Source organism: Hydra vulgaris, chromosome 15, assembly GCF_038396675.1.
Source record: "Hydra vulgaris chromosome 15, alternate assembly HydraT2T_AEP".
NCBI lineage: Eukaryota > Metazoa > Cnidaria > Hydrozoa > Anthoathecata > Hydridae > Hydra > Hydra vulgaris.
Window position 1 is genome coordinate 43,810,001 of NC_088934.1, and position 15,000 is coordinate 43,825,000.

Below are 15,000 nucleotides of genomic sequence, written 5' to 3' on the forward strand. Positions count from 1 at the left end.
GTTGACAGAAAGGTGAGATAGAATCATAAATAGATAGAAATCGTTGCAAACAAACTAATTAAATACTACATCTTTTTATTTTTTGACCTTTTTTCAAAAAATGTAAATTGTTCAAAAAATAAAGTTGTTCTAAAGTTTATATCTTTTGAGCGCCAAAATATATTTTGATAAAATTTGAAATCTAAATATTAGCAATAACAGTTACAATTTTCCCATTGACAAAAAATCTATTAGAAATAAAGAAAAATGTTCCAGCTCTGTACACACGTAATGTACAAATTTCAAATAAAATAATCGCACATATATTTCAAATAAAAATTTCGCACAAATGAAAAGCTGCAAACAGTATTTTAAATATTATAATTTGTTACAAAAAATAATTTATTTTTTTAATATAAATATATCCTTGAAAATATTCATTCAATCTTTTTGAACGGTGTTTAACAATGACGGCTCTTAATTTCTCACCATTATGTACATTTTTCTCTAACACAACACATCTTTTCAGCGTCTTGTTTAGGTTTTTATGCACTGCTTCGGATGTTTGTTCTGATGTAACACCGAAGGGGATCTTCTGTCTTATAGAGTTTCCTATATATAATCATTTTTATTTCTCTATAATCTAACTAAAAAATTAAAAAATTTCAACAAACACATTTGAAAAGTCGTAGAAATTAAAAACTAATCACTAAGAAAGCCTGCTGATTGCACTTTTTAACAATTTTTAATAATTAAATTTATTTTATTTATTTATTATTCATCCTCGGTAATACAACTGGACTCGATAGTACAACTGGACCCCAAAATAATAAAACTTTTCTTTTACTTAGCCGAAATGAGTTTTCCTTGTTTAATGTTTTTACCATTCTTTTATTGTTATTTGGTTTTGTTTAGATTCTGTTACCGGTCTTTACACCGCTACTCGAGTTTTACAGTACAGGTACGAAGTATTATTTTACACTTACTACTGAGTTGTTTTAATAGTTTTTTATTTTATACTTTTTTTGTTTTTATTGTTGTACAGTTTCTTTGTACAATTTAGCTTCACCTATTCAGAATTTCCTTTAACCAATGTTAGTTATGCTTTGTCTAATAACTAATGACTTCCCATTTATGTCTAACATATCCGGTATTGCCGGGTGACATTTATTTTCAAGAACTTTTTAAATCATTGACGACAAATGTTGATTACAAAAAAGTAATTTGAAGATGTAGCCAAGTGCCAAACTGATCTAAATTAATCCTGACTTTGGTTTGGTCCTTACGACAACATATACTTACTTGAGTTTTAGTTCTTGTAAGTAACTAACTCCGTTAGCTGATATATTACGTAATTCTAATTTCAGTTGCACTGAAACCAGAATTACAAATGCGTCTCCATTTAAAAGGCAATAAAAAAAATAAAAAAAAAAGAAGCGCAGCTAAAGGTTCATTTTTAAACAGATTTTGACTCAAGATTAGTCTATTTTTCTTCTTGGAGCGCTTTTATAGACACTTTTAAAATAAAAAAAACCTATTTTTCGGTAAGTGATAAACTTCTTTAAGGTTGAGAAATATGAAAAACAAAGTAAGACTAATAGTAGCTCAGTTTAACTTAATAAAACAGTGTCAACGTTGGTCTTTTGAACAGCCGGTTTTTGGTCAACGTTGGTCTTTTGAACAGCCGCTCGTATGCTGCCCATAACGCTACGTTAAAAGTAATTATTACTTAATTAACATTAACAGTAGCTCAACGTAATCCGAACCTAGTTAAACATGCACTGTGTTAACTTTAGCCGAATGAGAAGCCATTTGTATCTAACGTATCGTTGAAACACAACAACAACTATAACGCTACATTGTATCAATGTAACGCCTTCAACTTAACTCTATTATTGGTCATTCTAGGTAATATTCGTTGTCATTAGCGATCTATTTACCAGATAAATATGCCACTGTCTAAAAAAATATTATACAAGACTAACTTTAGTCACAAATTTTTTTTCTATAATATTGACTCTACATAAAAACTTCTAAAAATATATGAGTATATATATATATAAACAACAATAACAACTGTTATTAAGGCGTTAGAAAATATTTACATATTAACAATTTGGATTTCAAATTAGAATGTACGTTTAACGCTTGCCCATTAAATATTTGAATTAGTTGTTACAAAACGTTGTTATTTTATAACAAAGGGAAAAGGCGAAACAAAAGAAAGCTTGCTTAAAACACTACCGGCGTTTAGAAAAATATTAGCTTTTAAATAATGCACAAAATGGAAATTTTGTTTTATGAAATCATTTTTAATCAGTTAAAGGTTCCTTTTTTAATTTTTCTTTTAATTGCTAAAAATAGGCTAAACTAAGGTTTGAATACATTCTTCTCCATATAATATCATAACACTTTCTTCTGTATTTTTAATTGAAAAGCTAACTGTTTTATTTTCGTTATTTGGAATTTTATAAAATGGCGAACTCATCAGTTCAGAAGTCTCTGTTTCATTAGAACTACAATAAGAATCTCGGCGGCAATGGTCAAATTGACGTTTTACGCTTAAAGATTTTTGTTGATGGGATGGCTTAATAATATTGCTAATATTGGTATTAGAAGAACCGTCATTATTTTGATGACTTAAAAGAAAATCTTTTTTTATTTTTAATATTCCCTTTCTAGGAAAGTATTTTCTTTCAAATTCATCACTTTCGTTATATTCAACCAAGTCTTTTTCGTATAAAAAGTCTACTTCACTTCCCTCTGATGTTTTAGTTACATTTTGATGATATGATGGTACACAATGGCGGGTCGATGACTGTGTGACGTCTATATGATCAACTGTTAGTTTAATATCATTAGTAACTTGAATATCATTATTAACTTGAAAATTATTTCTATTTTTGTTGAGAGAGGTGTCTTCATTATAAAACTGTATAACATGTGGACGGGCTTTACTATAATTTGATGTGAACCAACAACGTTTCACAATAAACAAGAGGGTTGCACAGGTAGCTATTGCGCCAATAGAAATTACTACTACATATAAAAGTTTGCTGTTAATAACAATTACTGATTCTTTTTTGTTGATTGGTATGGATGTTGTGTTGGCTATGTTTGTTGATTCAACTAGCAACGTTGCGTCGTGAGTGTTTTTAGGATGCAAAGTTGACTGTTTAGTTAAGTACGTAAAAAATGTTGAAAATGTGGTTGCATTAATGTTATTATCAGGTATTGAAGTGGTAGGTGCTTTATTAAATTTTTCTATTTCATTAACAGTTCCTGTACATTCTAACGGTCCAATTTCCACCGATGACCGATGGTTTGTACGGAGTCGGCTAATTTTTATTTTTGATATAGGAAGTTCGTTTTTCTCAGTAAAAAATCCATCATCAAATCGCATATAATTATCTGCGACATCACAATTACAATATAAACTGGAATCGATGCAAGTTTTGTTACTGGCACAGCCACATGAAAATGAATTGTTTTTTCCACCAGCCCAATAGTTTCTAAGGGCACCTTTTCGTGAATACCATCTTACTCCTAGTTGCGTTGAAGGGAGATAACTTTCTTTTGAATTCATAAGAGTTGAGGCGTAACAGTTGTATCTGACATATTGCCTACACTCCCTGCTTGCTGCAATCAAGTTGTTGATTTGGTGTTTACTTGCTTTGTACGATATAGAATGATAAAAAAAATTATCGTCAAAAGTATTTCCAGTAAATACAAATATTTCTTTAAAAACTGGTTCAATGATGGTTATGCCTTTACCTTCAGACAAATTCATTTTGCATTTTACATAAAATGGTAGCGTAGAACCAGGTTTAACAAAATACCCTCCACTGTGTCTGTAACCAATTTGAAAGTAAGAACTGCACGAGGGTTGGTAACGTATGTTATCCTTTATATCACAATACTTTCCTGAATAACCTGTAAAATTGCAGTTGCACAGCTGTCCATTCCAGTTTTGAAAGCATTGACCACCGTTTTTGCACGGATTATTTGGAAAGCACAAATCTTTCATAGCGCACATTTTCTCTTCATAAGAGATACTTAATGATTGATTTAAAAAAAAAGTAATAGGAGTACGTGAACTGCTTATAAAAACATCTTTTAAACAGCCTATAATTCCAGGAATGTTAGTTAAGCTTCCCCCAAATGATAACCTTTCGGGTAAATCAAACACAATCGGTTTGCTAAATGTTAACATCATAGTGTTAGCGTCAACAGATAAAGAAGCATATAAATCATTGATTTCTATTTGAATTAAGTGCCATGTGCCGTCATCGTTACTTTTATCGGAATGTAAAAGTGAGAAAGAAAATAAAGATGAAAGATTACCATCGAGCCGAAATTCTTTCTTGTTTAGATATAGGTAAATTGAAGGATAAGTATTGCTTGAAACATATTTCATTATGATTCCGGTCTGAACATAGGTTTTTAAAGACATTTCTAAAAATAAAGTTTTTGAATTAACTGGATATTTAATTTCTATCGATTCATCTATAGAAGTAAAGGATTTTAAAAAGTTTGGAGCCGAAATGTTACATCCTAAAATTAGGCGACCTACAAATGATGTTCCTGGGAACAAGTTCGTATCATATTTGTATAATGCTAATTCTATTTTGTTAAACGTTATTGTATTTAGACACCCTTTAAAGTTTCGTGTAGTAAGCAACTCTTTTCTAGATATTCTCCATTCGTTTAGTGGCATTCCCATAAAGTAGGCAACCTCGTCCAAATCAAATCGAAGATCATTAGCACCGCTTTGTTTAACAGTAATGTTTGGATTTCCAAAAGGATAGCTATAGACATAAATTTTAGTAAACTCGCCAATTTCTATATTAACCTGGTGATAAAAACCATCTGCAAAGTTTCCCGAGTGTATAATCGTAAGTTGTGTTTCGGAAGCAAATCCGTCGCTGTTACCAACGTATCTAAAAGCAAGTAACTTAATAAAAAATGTTAATTACAGTTTTGTAACTTTTTAATAAAAATGCTGTAAGCAACAATTATATATATATATATATATATATATATATATATATATATATATATATATATATATATATATATATATAATTTATATATATATATATATAGATAAATATATATATTTATATATATATATATATATATATATATATATAAATATATATATATATATATATATGTATGTATGTATGTATATATATATATATATATATATATATATATATATATATATATTTGTATATTTGTATATATATATTTGTATATATATATATATTTGTATATATATATATATATATATATATATATATATATATATATATATATATATATATATATATATATATATATATATATATATATATATATATATATATATATATATATATATATATTATGTTAGTGTAGCCTTCAAATAGAGTGCTCGATTTTCATAAAAAAATAGCAATTATAAATTAGTAAAAACGCTTATCTAGCTCATACTTCGACTGGCGGTTTCTTCTTCTGTAGGTTCATCAGGAAAATACTTGATGAACCTACACAATGAGAAGCAGCCTGTCAATGAAAAAATTAGATGAGTGTTTTTACTAATTAATATAGAGAAATTATAAATGCTTACCTTATGTTGCCGTGAAACAATTCTATAGCAATAAAATCTCCGGTTGATCCACTTGCATAAAATAGTAAACCAGACGACTGCGTTGTTTGAAAATTGATACTGATTTCATTTGTCGTTTTGTACAAAGGGTTTATAACAAGTGAAGATGTTAGATACTGAGTTCCGTCAAATATAACCATTTCATCATTGCATCTAGCATAACTGATTAATAAAGTCATCATAAAACCTAAATTCATCCTGGACAGCCTGGACACCAAGTTTATTTATATATGGAGATCCAACCTTTGCATTGCAATCTTTAAATAAAATACGAAAAACGAATTAACTGCTTGTATAATATAATAAACAAGGCAATTAAGAATCAAACAATAAAAAACAGGTTGTTTTTTTTAAATATGTTTCGACAAATTAGGATTAGGTTTCTAGTCAACCCATGATTGTTTTTAAAACTTTGAACCTTTTTATTTTGTTTATAAAGGACATAAAGCATTAAAGAAAAGAATAAAAAACGATAATAAATTATGTAGCGTTGAGAAAAACTTAAAAAGACCATCTGGATACCATCTTTCTCAATCAGTTGCGAATATATTTTAAACGATTTTAGATCAATGCGACAGTTAACGATTTTTAAAACATTTAATTAAGTCTTGGACTCCGCGCAAAAATGATTTCGTACTTAGTATTGGATTAGGATGAAATAGGGAGAGGGCATTGTCACCCCTCTTTTTCTCTAATATTCTCTTCTTCCGATCTAAATCTTTTATATTTATAAACTTTTATTATGGAAACTTAATCCGCTTTTCAAAGTGCATATCTAGATCCAGATTTCTTTTCACGCAACACATTACACAATGCTTATTTTATGAATAAAATAAGAAGTATTGTTGCGTTAGTTTTACTGAAACAAATGCCAAAGAAAAAATAATGAAACGGAACGAATAAAAGAAATGCTGCAAAACGATTTACAAACCATGTTACTACTAGAATAATTGGTAAATCGAAACTTTATTTTTGTATTGGTTTATTAAAACTAATACGAAAATTACAAAATCCCATTACAAAAATCGATTTTAGAAAAATGCAACGCTAATCCGTATGAATGTCTTGTAAAAATTCTTATATATATAAAAAAGAAAGATTTCATGTTGCAGATGTTGAGGCTTTTGATTTTTTATTCTTTTTAAAAATTACAAAATAAGATTTAATTGCAACATATAAATAACTTGCAAAAAATAATTGCAAAAAATAGCATTTTAGAATTACATAAAATATTAAAAATTATAAATCAATATATAAATATAAAAATTTATAAACCAACATAAAATAAAAAACAAATAAAAAAATGATTTTATTTATTTATTAACCTTACTTACCTGACCTAAAAGCAATGGATTTAAAAATGGATGTCTTCTTATGCAACTATAATGTACTTTTAAATTTCATGAATGGTTTTAGTCGTGGCTTTTTGCACAAAAATCTGATTTAAACAAACAAATTTGTAAAAGAAGAACTCTTATCTCCATGGAAATCCAATCAGATCTTTAAAATGCATGTATCTTACAAACACATGAAATTTTTCTGTATGAATAGCCATTACAGAAACATTTAGTCATTATGTAACAAATCTGTTTATGAACTTTGCTAAACAATTCAGGAAAGCTTTGATTAAATTATTTAGTATTTTTCATGAGGCATTTAAGTTACTTAAAATGGCAAAGAGATGGTAATAAAAAGGTAGAACCCTTTTGTAAACAATCAATTTAGACTGACATACTCAAAAATGCATCATTGAATAATAAAATGAATATTTTTAATTTAGTTGTTAAATTGTTTTTTTTGTTAAATAAGTTGTCTCTGTTTTATTTTTATTTTTTTATTATTGTGTCGATTTTATAACTTGAAAATTTAGATTTTTTATGTTCGGTTTGTGAATACTATGTTTGGTTTTATGTTCGGTTTGTGAATACTATGTTCATAGTGTTATTGTGTTTATTTTATACCGGAATTTTTTTTTATAATTAATATATAAAAAAAAAATGTTCCTGTTTTCCCGTAATTTTTATTCAGCCTCTAGGGATTGAGGAATGTCAAAGATTGGGCAATAAAAAGAACTATAATTAGTATTATTTATTGTAAATAAATTTTTAGTTTGTATTTATAATAATTAATAGTTGTTTTGTAAGATTTGAAATAATAAATTAGACTGTACTTTACTTATTTTTTTTTTTTTTAATTTAGTCTTTTGAACATTGTTTATGGTAATAAAAATGTTGCTATTCTGGCTGCACTACATAAACGTGTAAAACATTAAATGCGTTCAAAAAAAATTTCTCAACGCTGCAAAAAGTGGTCATCGTTTTTCATATTATCTTTGTTTGCCAAGACATCTACTGATACTAAATGTTAATTAAAAGTATTCGGGTAAAATACGTGTTGAAATCAACAACATTTTTACCATCTTGCTTTAACAAAGTTTTGGATAAGAGTTATTTGGTACAATTTTGGAATTACGGAAGTAATTTTCAGAGGAGGAATCAAAGTTACGTTTTTGATAGCTTTACCTCAGGTAACATTTTAATCTAACACATTAAGACACACACATATACACACAAACACACATGACCATTAACTGCGTTCTCTTTATATTTAGTATGAGACCAAGTTTTCGTAATTTTGATTTAGTTTAGTTTTAATTTAAATTATAAGTTTGAAATGAAACTTTGTTCATTTTTAAGCATTTTATAATATTCTTTAATTATATATGTAAGTAAATAAGAACTACATTTCATAATTTCTTAAAGATAAGACTTTCGATTTCTTTTGTGCTGTTCAAAGCTATTTGCTTCTGCAGTACAAGTAAATATACTTTATTTATTTATTTAAGTAAATAGACTTTGTTTAGAATGTGCTTATTATATGTGAATTATTTATTTAAGTGTAAAGTGAAAAGAAAATATTTATTTTATTATTTTTTGGATTTAAAATCAAACTTTGTTTTAACAGTAGTTATCGAAAAAGTTAAATATTTTGTGGTAGTTTTTATAGCAGTTTTTTAATACCCATATGTCGTGGTTTGTAGAAATTGATTTCTCAAAATATCTAATAATTCCAATATCACAAAAGTAAGCAATATGCATTTTGCACATAAAAAGCGAAAATATGTTGCTTTATTTTTTATTGCAAGGATAATAAAAATAATTTTATCAACACCAAGCCAGCGTTTTATTCATGCAACCAGTTAAAGTTTCAAGAAAACACAAAGCAACTTGCAGTTGGAGTTGAATATGAGCACATTGCATCGCATATAATGTCAACATAGAATACCACGGCTGCTAGAACAGTAAAACATTGTCACAAAAGACAGGTCTAATTTTAAAAAACAGGTCAATTGATTTGAGTTATAATAGTTATTTTAAGACAAATAATTAACTTTCAAGCTTTTAAAATCGTATCATAAAGTAATATTTATTGGCAATACTTTATTGTATCATTAACTAAAGTGCTTCTTTTTTATGTAAGGTAGTTTTTTAGTTAAAAATTTGTTGGGGAGCAACAAATGATTAACATGTTTTTTAATCATTAAATCCAGTTGTTAGTGCTAAAAATTAATGATGATGATGCTGGAAGTTAACAATCAGTTTTCCGAGTTTTTCACTCAATTGAAAGTATTATCAAAGATCAAAGGCAGCAGTTCGTAATTTGGTAATTTTTTAGAGACAGGGGTCGTGAAGAAATATAAATATTTTTTTATTCTTACGTTTTTTATGAATATGAGCATTTATAAATTTAAAAAATATTAGGAATTTTTTTTCTATTAGGTTTTAAATCAATAAAAAGTGTATGCAATTTTTTAGATGTTACAAATGTGTGATAACCAGTTAACCTTTTATTCTATATATAAAAAGGATAAAAATTATTATATATGATAACAGGATAACAAATGAATACATTTACAACAAGTTATTAAAGTTATTAAACGATTTCTTAAAGTAGCTAATTTTATAACTCATGTAATTCGGTTAATTTAATTTTTATAAGATACAGGTGGTTTTCACGAGAAAGAAAACAGTTGTTGGTTTTTTCTACAGAGAATGTTAACTTTTGTTTAATTACGTTAATAATTTAAAAATTTATTTTATACAAATTTAACAATTTTCAATAAACTACCTATTTTACTCCAAGTATATATATTATACACCTGTTAAAGTTATTTATTATATACCTGTTAAAGTTATTTAACGCAATTTAGCTTATATAATTATTTAACGAAATCTAAAGCTTAACTCGGCTTCTTCTTTAATTTTGTAAAACCTTGGTAATCTTTTAATTGTTTAAAATAGTTGACATGTTTTAAATATTTTAAATATTTTACATTATTTGAAACTACTTTCTTGAATCTTAAGTTATTTTTTTGTTTGAATTTTATTTTTGTGTCTAGAATTGTTTACGAAAAACATTAGCACAGTTCAAAAGAATATCTCTACTTAGTTAAAAAACTATATCTAATGCCATTTTTGGGTTTAATATTGTAAAAACTTAATCATGCTAATACAATAAACACCTCCCTAGCCCCACCCTCTCATAATTTAAGAAGATTTTTCTTAACTAAGTTTAACTCAATTGGCTTTTTGATTACTCTGTTAACAAAAAAATGCACGATTAACGAAATGAATGCGACAAACATCTTAACAAAAAGCACAAACAATTATTGACTAACATTTTTTTTTTAATTTGCTGTTTTATTATTTTAAAATAACAGTTTTTTTTTAAGTTTGTTTTTAATATACTTTAATTCGTGAAAGCGATTTCTGTAAAATATGTTTAAGCGCACTCTGAAAGGTATTTAAAAAAAAGTAAAATACTACAAAAATATATTAATTAAACACGTGCTCTTTGTAGAGGAAATATAGAATTAAGCAGGCTTCAAGATGCTTTTATTTAAACCAATGTATTTATAGAAACACGTTGCTTTCATGCAAACGTTTAAATAGTTGATTATTATTTTATAACTTGTGTTTATGTACTTAATTAGAAATGGAAAACTTGGATACAAATATAACTCAAAATGAACTTTGTAACAAAAATGGTTCTTCAAACAAACTTTCGGAAAATCAAAATAAAGGTGTGTGGATATTTGGTTACGCGTCTCTTATGTGGAATGCTAACTTCAAATATTCAAAATCACGTATAGGTTACATAAAAAATTTTGTAAGGAGATTTTGGCAAGGCAGCACAGATCATAGAGGAGTTCCAGGAAAAGTAACTAATTTTTAAGTTTTATTTTGATAGGTTGTTTTTAAAACTTTGATAATAATTTGACAGACCGACAGAAAATACAAACCGACAGCGTATATCAGTATGACAGTCGAAAGTACCAGAGTCAACAACTTTGTAGAAATTTTCAAAGCATTTAAATATCCAAGTTTTTAGATAAATATAAAGCATTTTTAACAAATGCGTGGTTAAAAACCAGTATTTTTAATTGTTATTATCAACCTCGATTTTAATATCACAAAATTCACTCCTGGTTTGTTCTAAAGGCTCATTACCAAGGTTTTGACTTTAAAACTTGTGGCATTGCTTTTATTTTTTAGATTTTTAGCCTATCAGACGCCTCATGATATTAGAAAAGGTGGCGTAGCAATAAGAGTAAATCCATCAGAATTTAGGGGACCTAAGTTCGATGTTCTAGCTAGATGAGCAGATTCGGTAAGGCAATGTGAACTAACTGCGCGGTGCTCTGTGATGAGACCGTTAGGTTTTCTTGAAACTGCTAAATAAACTAGGAAAATTTATAGTTTCAAAAATAGTGGTACGACAATAGAAAGATGCAAATATAAAACGATTACGTTTACAACTATACAATGGCTGTCTGACAGTTGAAAAGCAATTTAAAACAATTTTATAATATCATCATATATGATAAACGCATAAATGAAAAGTGTTATTGACATTAATTTATATAAATAATATTTAGCATTAAAAAAAAGATTTTTTTTTTTTTTTTTAAATAGTAAACGATTTTTTATTATCTTTTAATCTCTATTTCACAAAATAATGTTTTTTGCGTGAAAATTTCTAAAATAAGTTTTAAACAAAAAAACAAAAAAATTAAACAGACACTTATAAAATATAGAAATGACAACACGTCATCTGAATTGTTTTATTAGGCTTCTGGTTAAAGTTTCAATAAATTATCAAATTTAAGTATTCTTATACCATTTCAAAAGTATCAACAAAACTAACAATTCTAATAAAATAATCTACCGTATAAAAGATTAAAAAAGGATGGCTAAGTTACTTTTAGCATGAATGTTTCTCAGAATTTGTTTTATAGTTATACACTTTAGGACTTAAGATTCCATACATAGTTAAGAACTTTTTATTGATTTTAATTTTGATATTCTATAATTTTGGTTAATAACGTGCCATGTTGTATTCTACAAACATTATCTACGCTATATTCTGCAATTTTTATGCTCTGCTTCATTTTGCAGTCTTATTAAGTTTTTGAATAATATAAGTTATAATCAATTAATCTTAATTAGTGTTTAAATAATGTTAAGTAGTGTTTATTTGTTGTTAGATTATACTTTTCATTTATGCGTTTATCACATCTGAGTTTTTTTTTTGCGATTTAAAAAAATTGGTTTGCGATTTAAAAAAATTGGCTGTGTTTATTTATTTCCAAAGGAGCGGAGTAGTTTCAGAGTCGTATGCTTTGATAAGCAGTAAACTAAGACTTCAGCTGCTATGTTTTTGTCTAATGTGTCTAGTTTTATTTTGACATTTGATGGGGAAAATATGACATATGGATTCAAAGTATAACAGGGACGGACGCAGAACTTTTTTATGTTTCAGATGCAATATTTTCAGACATCAAAATTACAAGTCTGTTCATGGTTTCAAATAAGAATGTTTTGTAAAAAAAATGCGGTGATTGGAGCCTGGGAATAAAATATCCTAAAAAGTTTGCAGCCCAATCCCAAATGTGACGGTTATGAATTTTTAAAATAACTTAGTTTACTATCCTATACAAAATTTAAATTTATCAACGGATTTTCAATTTTATCTAATAACCATTTAGTGTTCGAAAGTAACGACTTAGTAAATTTTCCACCCTTCCCAAAATTTTATGTAGTAATAACTTATGAAAACACTAAAAGAATAATAGATGAAATTTTAAATCTGTCAATGAATTTAAATTTTTAAGGTAGAAAATTAAAATATTTAAGAAACTCATTGCCCTGACATTTGGAGTTGGGGCTGCAAACTTTTTAGGGTACTTCTGTTTCCAGGCTCCAATCACCGCAATTTTTTACAAAATATTCTTTTAATTGAAATACTTTTATTAGCCATTTTTAAGTTTAATAATAAACACGTCCGTTCACTAAAATGTTCACGGCCGAATATCCAATTCGAATATTCTCATTTGGAATAAGAATTAATCTACATACATTTTTTACAATACCTGAAAGTGTCATATCTTAAAAATAAAAAAAATCTTGCGTCCTTTATTGTACACAATCTTTTTATAAACTGTTGCATCTAATACAACCCATACCGTTATGAAGTCTTTTTCTTTAATTGTATAAAACTTTATCTTTATTAAATTTTTTATTTCTAATAACATATTTACAGTATTATATATTAAACTTAATCAATCATATTTATACAACACCCTTCAATAGTTAAAGCACTGATTTATTCTATGCCAACTTGACTTGACAGTTTGATAATTGCGAGCAAGTTTAGTGAGTTCAACAGCTAATTAGATATTTTGAATACCACTTTGTACATTGAAACTATCTTTAACCTTTAACTTAATCTTCATTTATTTTTATCATTTATCAATTATCTTTAACTTAATTTTCAAGAACTTGTTTATTAAAGTTTCACGATTGTGATTGAACTAAAATGCTTAACTACTGAGTCAACGAAGCCTAGTATGAAAAGCAAAAAATAGCGAAAATAAAAAGATCCTCTAAAGTCCATAACTAGTAATTACAGTTAAAGCAAAACACTTCTTAAATAAAACCAGTTTTATCCTTTCTAATTCAAACGTCTTTTTTCATATTTGCACCAATGCTACGTTTAAAAGCATATAAGTCAAATATCAATTCACATGTAAAATTTTAAATCATGTTTGCTCAAAAAAAAAAAAAAAAAAGCTTTTCAAACATGGTTAGATAATGTACTCCAAAAAAAAAAAATAAAGGTATAGATTATTGTGACTCAGACTTTTATATTGATAAGGATGACAGTTAAAAAATGCTGAAAATCTTTTATTTTTTATATATTTCTGTAATATATTTCTGTAAATAAAGGGATCAGTAAATGGTAATTTAATTTGAAATAATGATGAATTACAAGCTATGTAATGCTATGATTTTCAAAAAAGGTCTACAATTTATTTTGCTTATTCATTTGTTGTCATTTAGCCTGGTAGAGTTGCAACTTTAATTCCAACTGAGAGAGACAAGGTAAAAATTGATAAAAAAAATTTATCGATTTTTGCATCATAATAAACCACGCGTTGTGTTAAGTATTAATTTTATAATATTTCTTACTTTTACAGCACATTGTTTGGGGCAAAGCCTACTACATCGAATCAACAGACGTTCAAGAAACGTTCGAAATATTGGATTATCGAGAAAAAGGAGGATATTCCCAACAAATATGCGACTTTTATCCGCGCGAAAATGAAGAAGCTGTAATACCTGTTGTTGTTTACAATGCGGTGGAAGGTAATGAGAATTTCCTCGGTGTAGCATGTATTGACGATATTGCGAAGCAAATTAGTAAATCAGTTGGACCGAGCGGTCCAAATAAAGATTATTTATACAAACTGTGTGAAACTCTAAATGAGTTCGACATTGCTACAGAAGACGATAAGATGCACACAATGGAATTGAATAAACTCGTAAAAAATATACTAGGCGATTAAATGTACACAATCTGATGAAGAAAGAATAAGTAAAAAATACACATGTCACTTTTTTTCTGTGTTTAAATATGTATATATATTCCAATATTACAATAATAATAATAATAAAAAAGTAATATATAACAAGCTATGCAATAAACTATAACAATCTTGAAGAATTTTACATTATATACATAACATGATAAAAACATATATATATATATATATATATATATATATATATATATATATATATATACATACACACACACATATATACACTTATACATTAATAAACATTATATATATACAAAGCCATGGCTAAGGAGCTTTTTTTTTGATAATACCTAGTGGTCGGGTGATCCTCTGGAAAAATTTTTACCCTTGGTATTACCAAATACCTAATGGCAGTTTTTTTTTTTAAGGCAGGGCCTTCTTTTCTATAGTTGCCACGGCACTATATATGTGTGTATATATATAT

The 15,000-nt window shown here is 27.1% G+C and overlaps 2 protein-coding genes across 4 annotated transcripts in view; one reads left to right on the forward strand and one right to left on the reverse strand.

Annotated features, from left to right (window-relative positions):
• Positions 1-14,583, forward strand: part of LOC100210826 (putative glutathione-specific gamma-glutamylcyclotransferase 2) — a 19,258-nt gene extending 4,675 nt beyond the window's left edge. Inside the window, exons 2-6 of one of the 3 annotated variants that reach the window (XM_065818795.1) lie at positions 895-940; positions 7,832-8,159; positions 10,626-10,852; positions 14,035-14,076; positions 14,172-14,583. In XM_065818795.1, coding sequence (XP_065674867.1) covers positions 7,994-8,159; positions 10,626-10,852; positions 14,035-14,076; positions 14,172-14,540 — 804 coding nt within the window. In that variant the 5' untranslated portion in view covers positions 895-940; positions 7,832-7,993 and the 3' untranslated portion in view covers positions 14,541-14,583. Of the gene's footprint in view, positions 1-894; positions 941-7,831; positions 8,160-8,376; positions 8,450-10,395; positions 10,433-10,625; positions 10,853-14,034; positions 14,077-14,171 lie in introns of those variants that run through there. The other 2 variants (XM_065818797.1, XM_065818796.1) reach the window with 2 other exon arrangements.
• LOC101239222 (contactin-associated protein like 5-3) lies at positions 1,950-7,235 on the reverse strand. The gene is made up of 3 exons (XM_065818794.1): positions 6,967-7,235; positions 5,594-5,889; positions 1,950-4,919 (listed from the first exon to the last, which is right to left on the reverse strand). Exons 2-3 carry the CDS (start codon positions 5,827-5,829, stop codon positions 2,345-2,347), a joined length of 2,811 nt encoding a protein of 936 aa, XP_065674866.1. The 5' UTR covers positions 5,830-5,889; positions 6,967-7,235; the 3' UTR covers positions 1,950-2,344.
• Positions 14,584-15,000: the final 417 nt, after the last annotated feature.

Bases quoted from the DNA above. Each gene is read 5' to 3' on its own strand.
- LOC101239222 (XM_065818794.1), bottom strand. From the start codon at position 5,829: ATGAATTTAGGTTTTATGATGACTTTATTAATCAGTTATGCTAGATGC. The intron at 4,920-5,593 runs GTAAGCATTTAT...ACTTGCTTTTAG, and splicing joins TTGTTTCACGGCAACATAAG to ATACGTTGGTAACAGCGACG.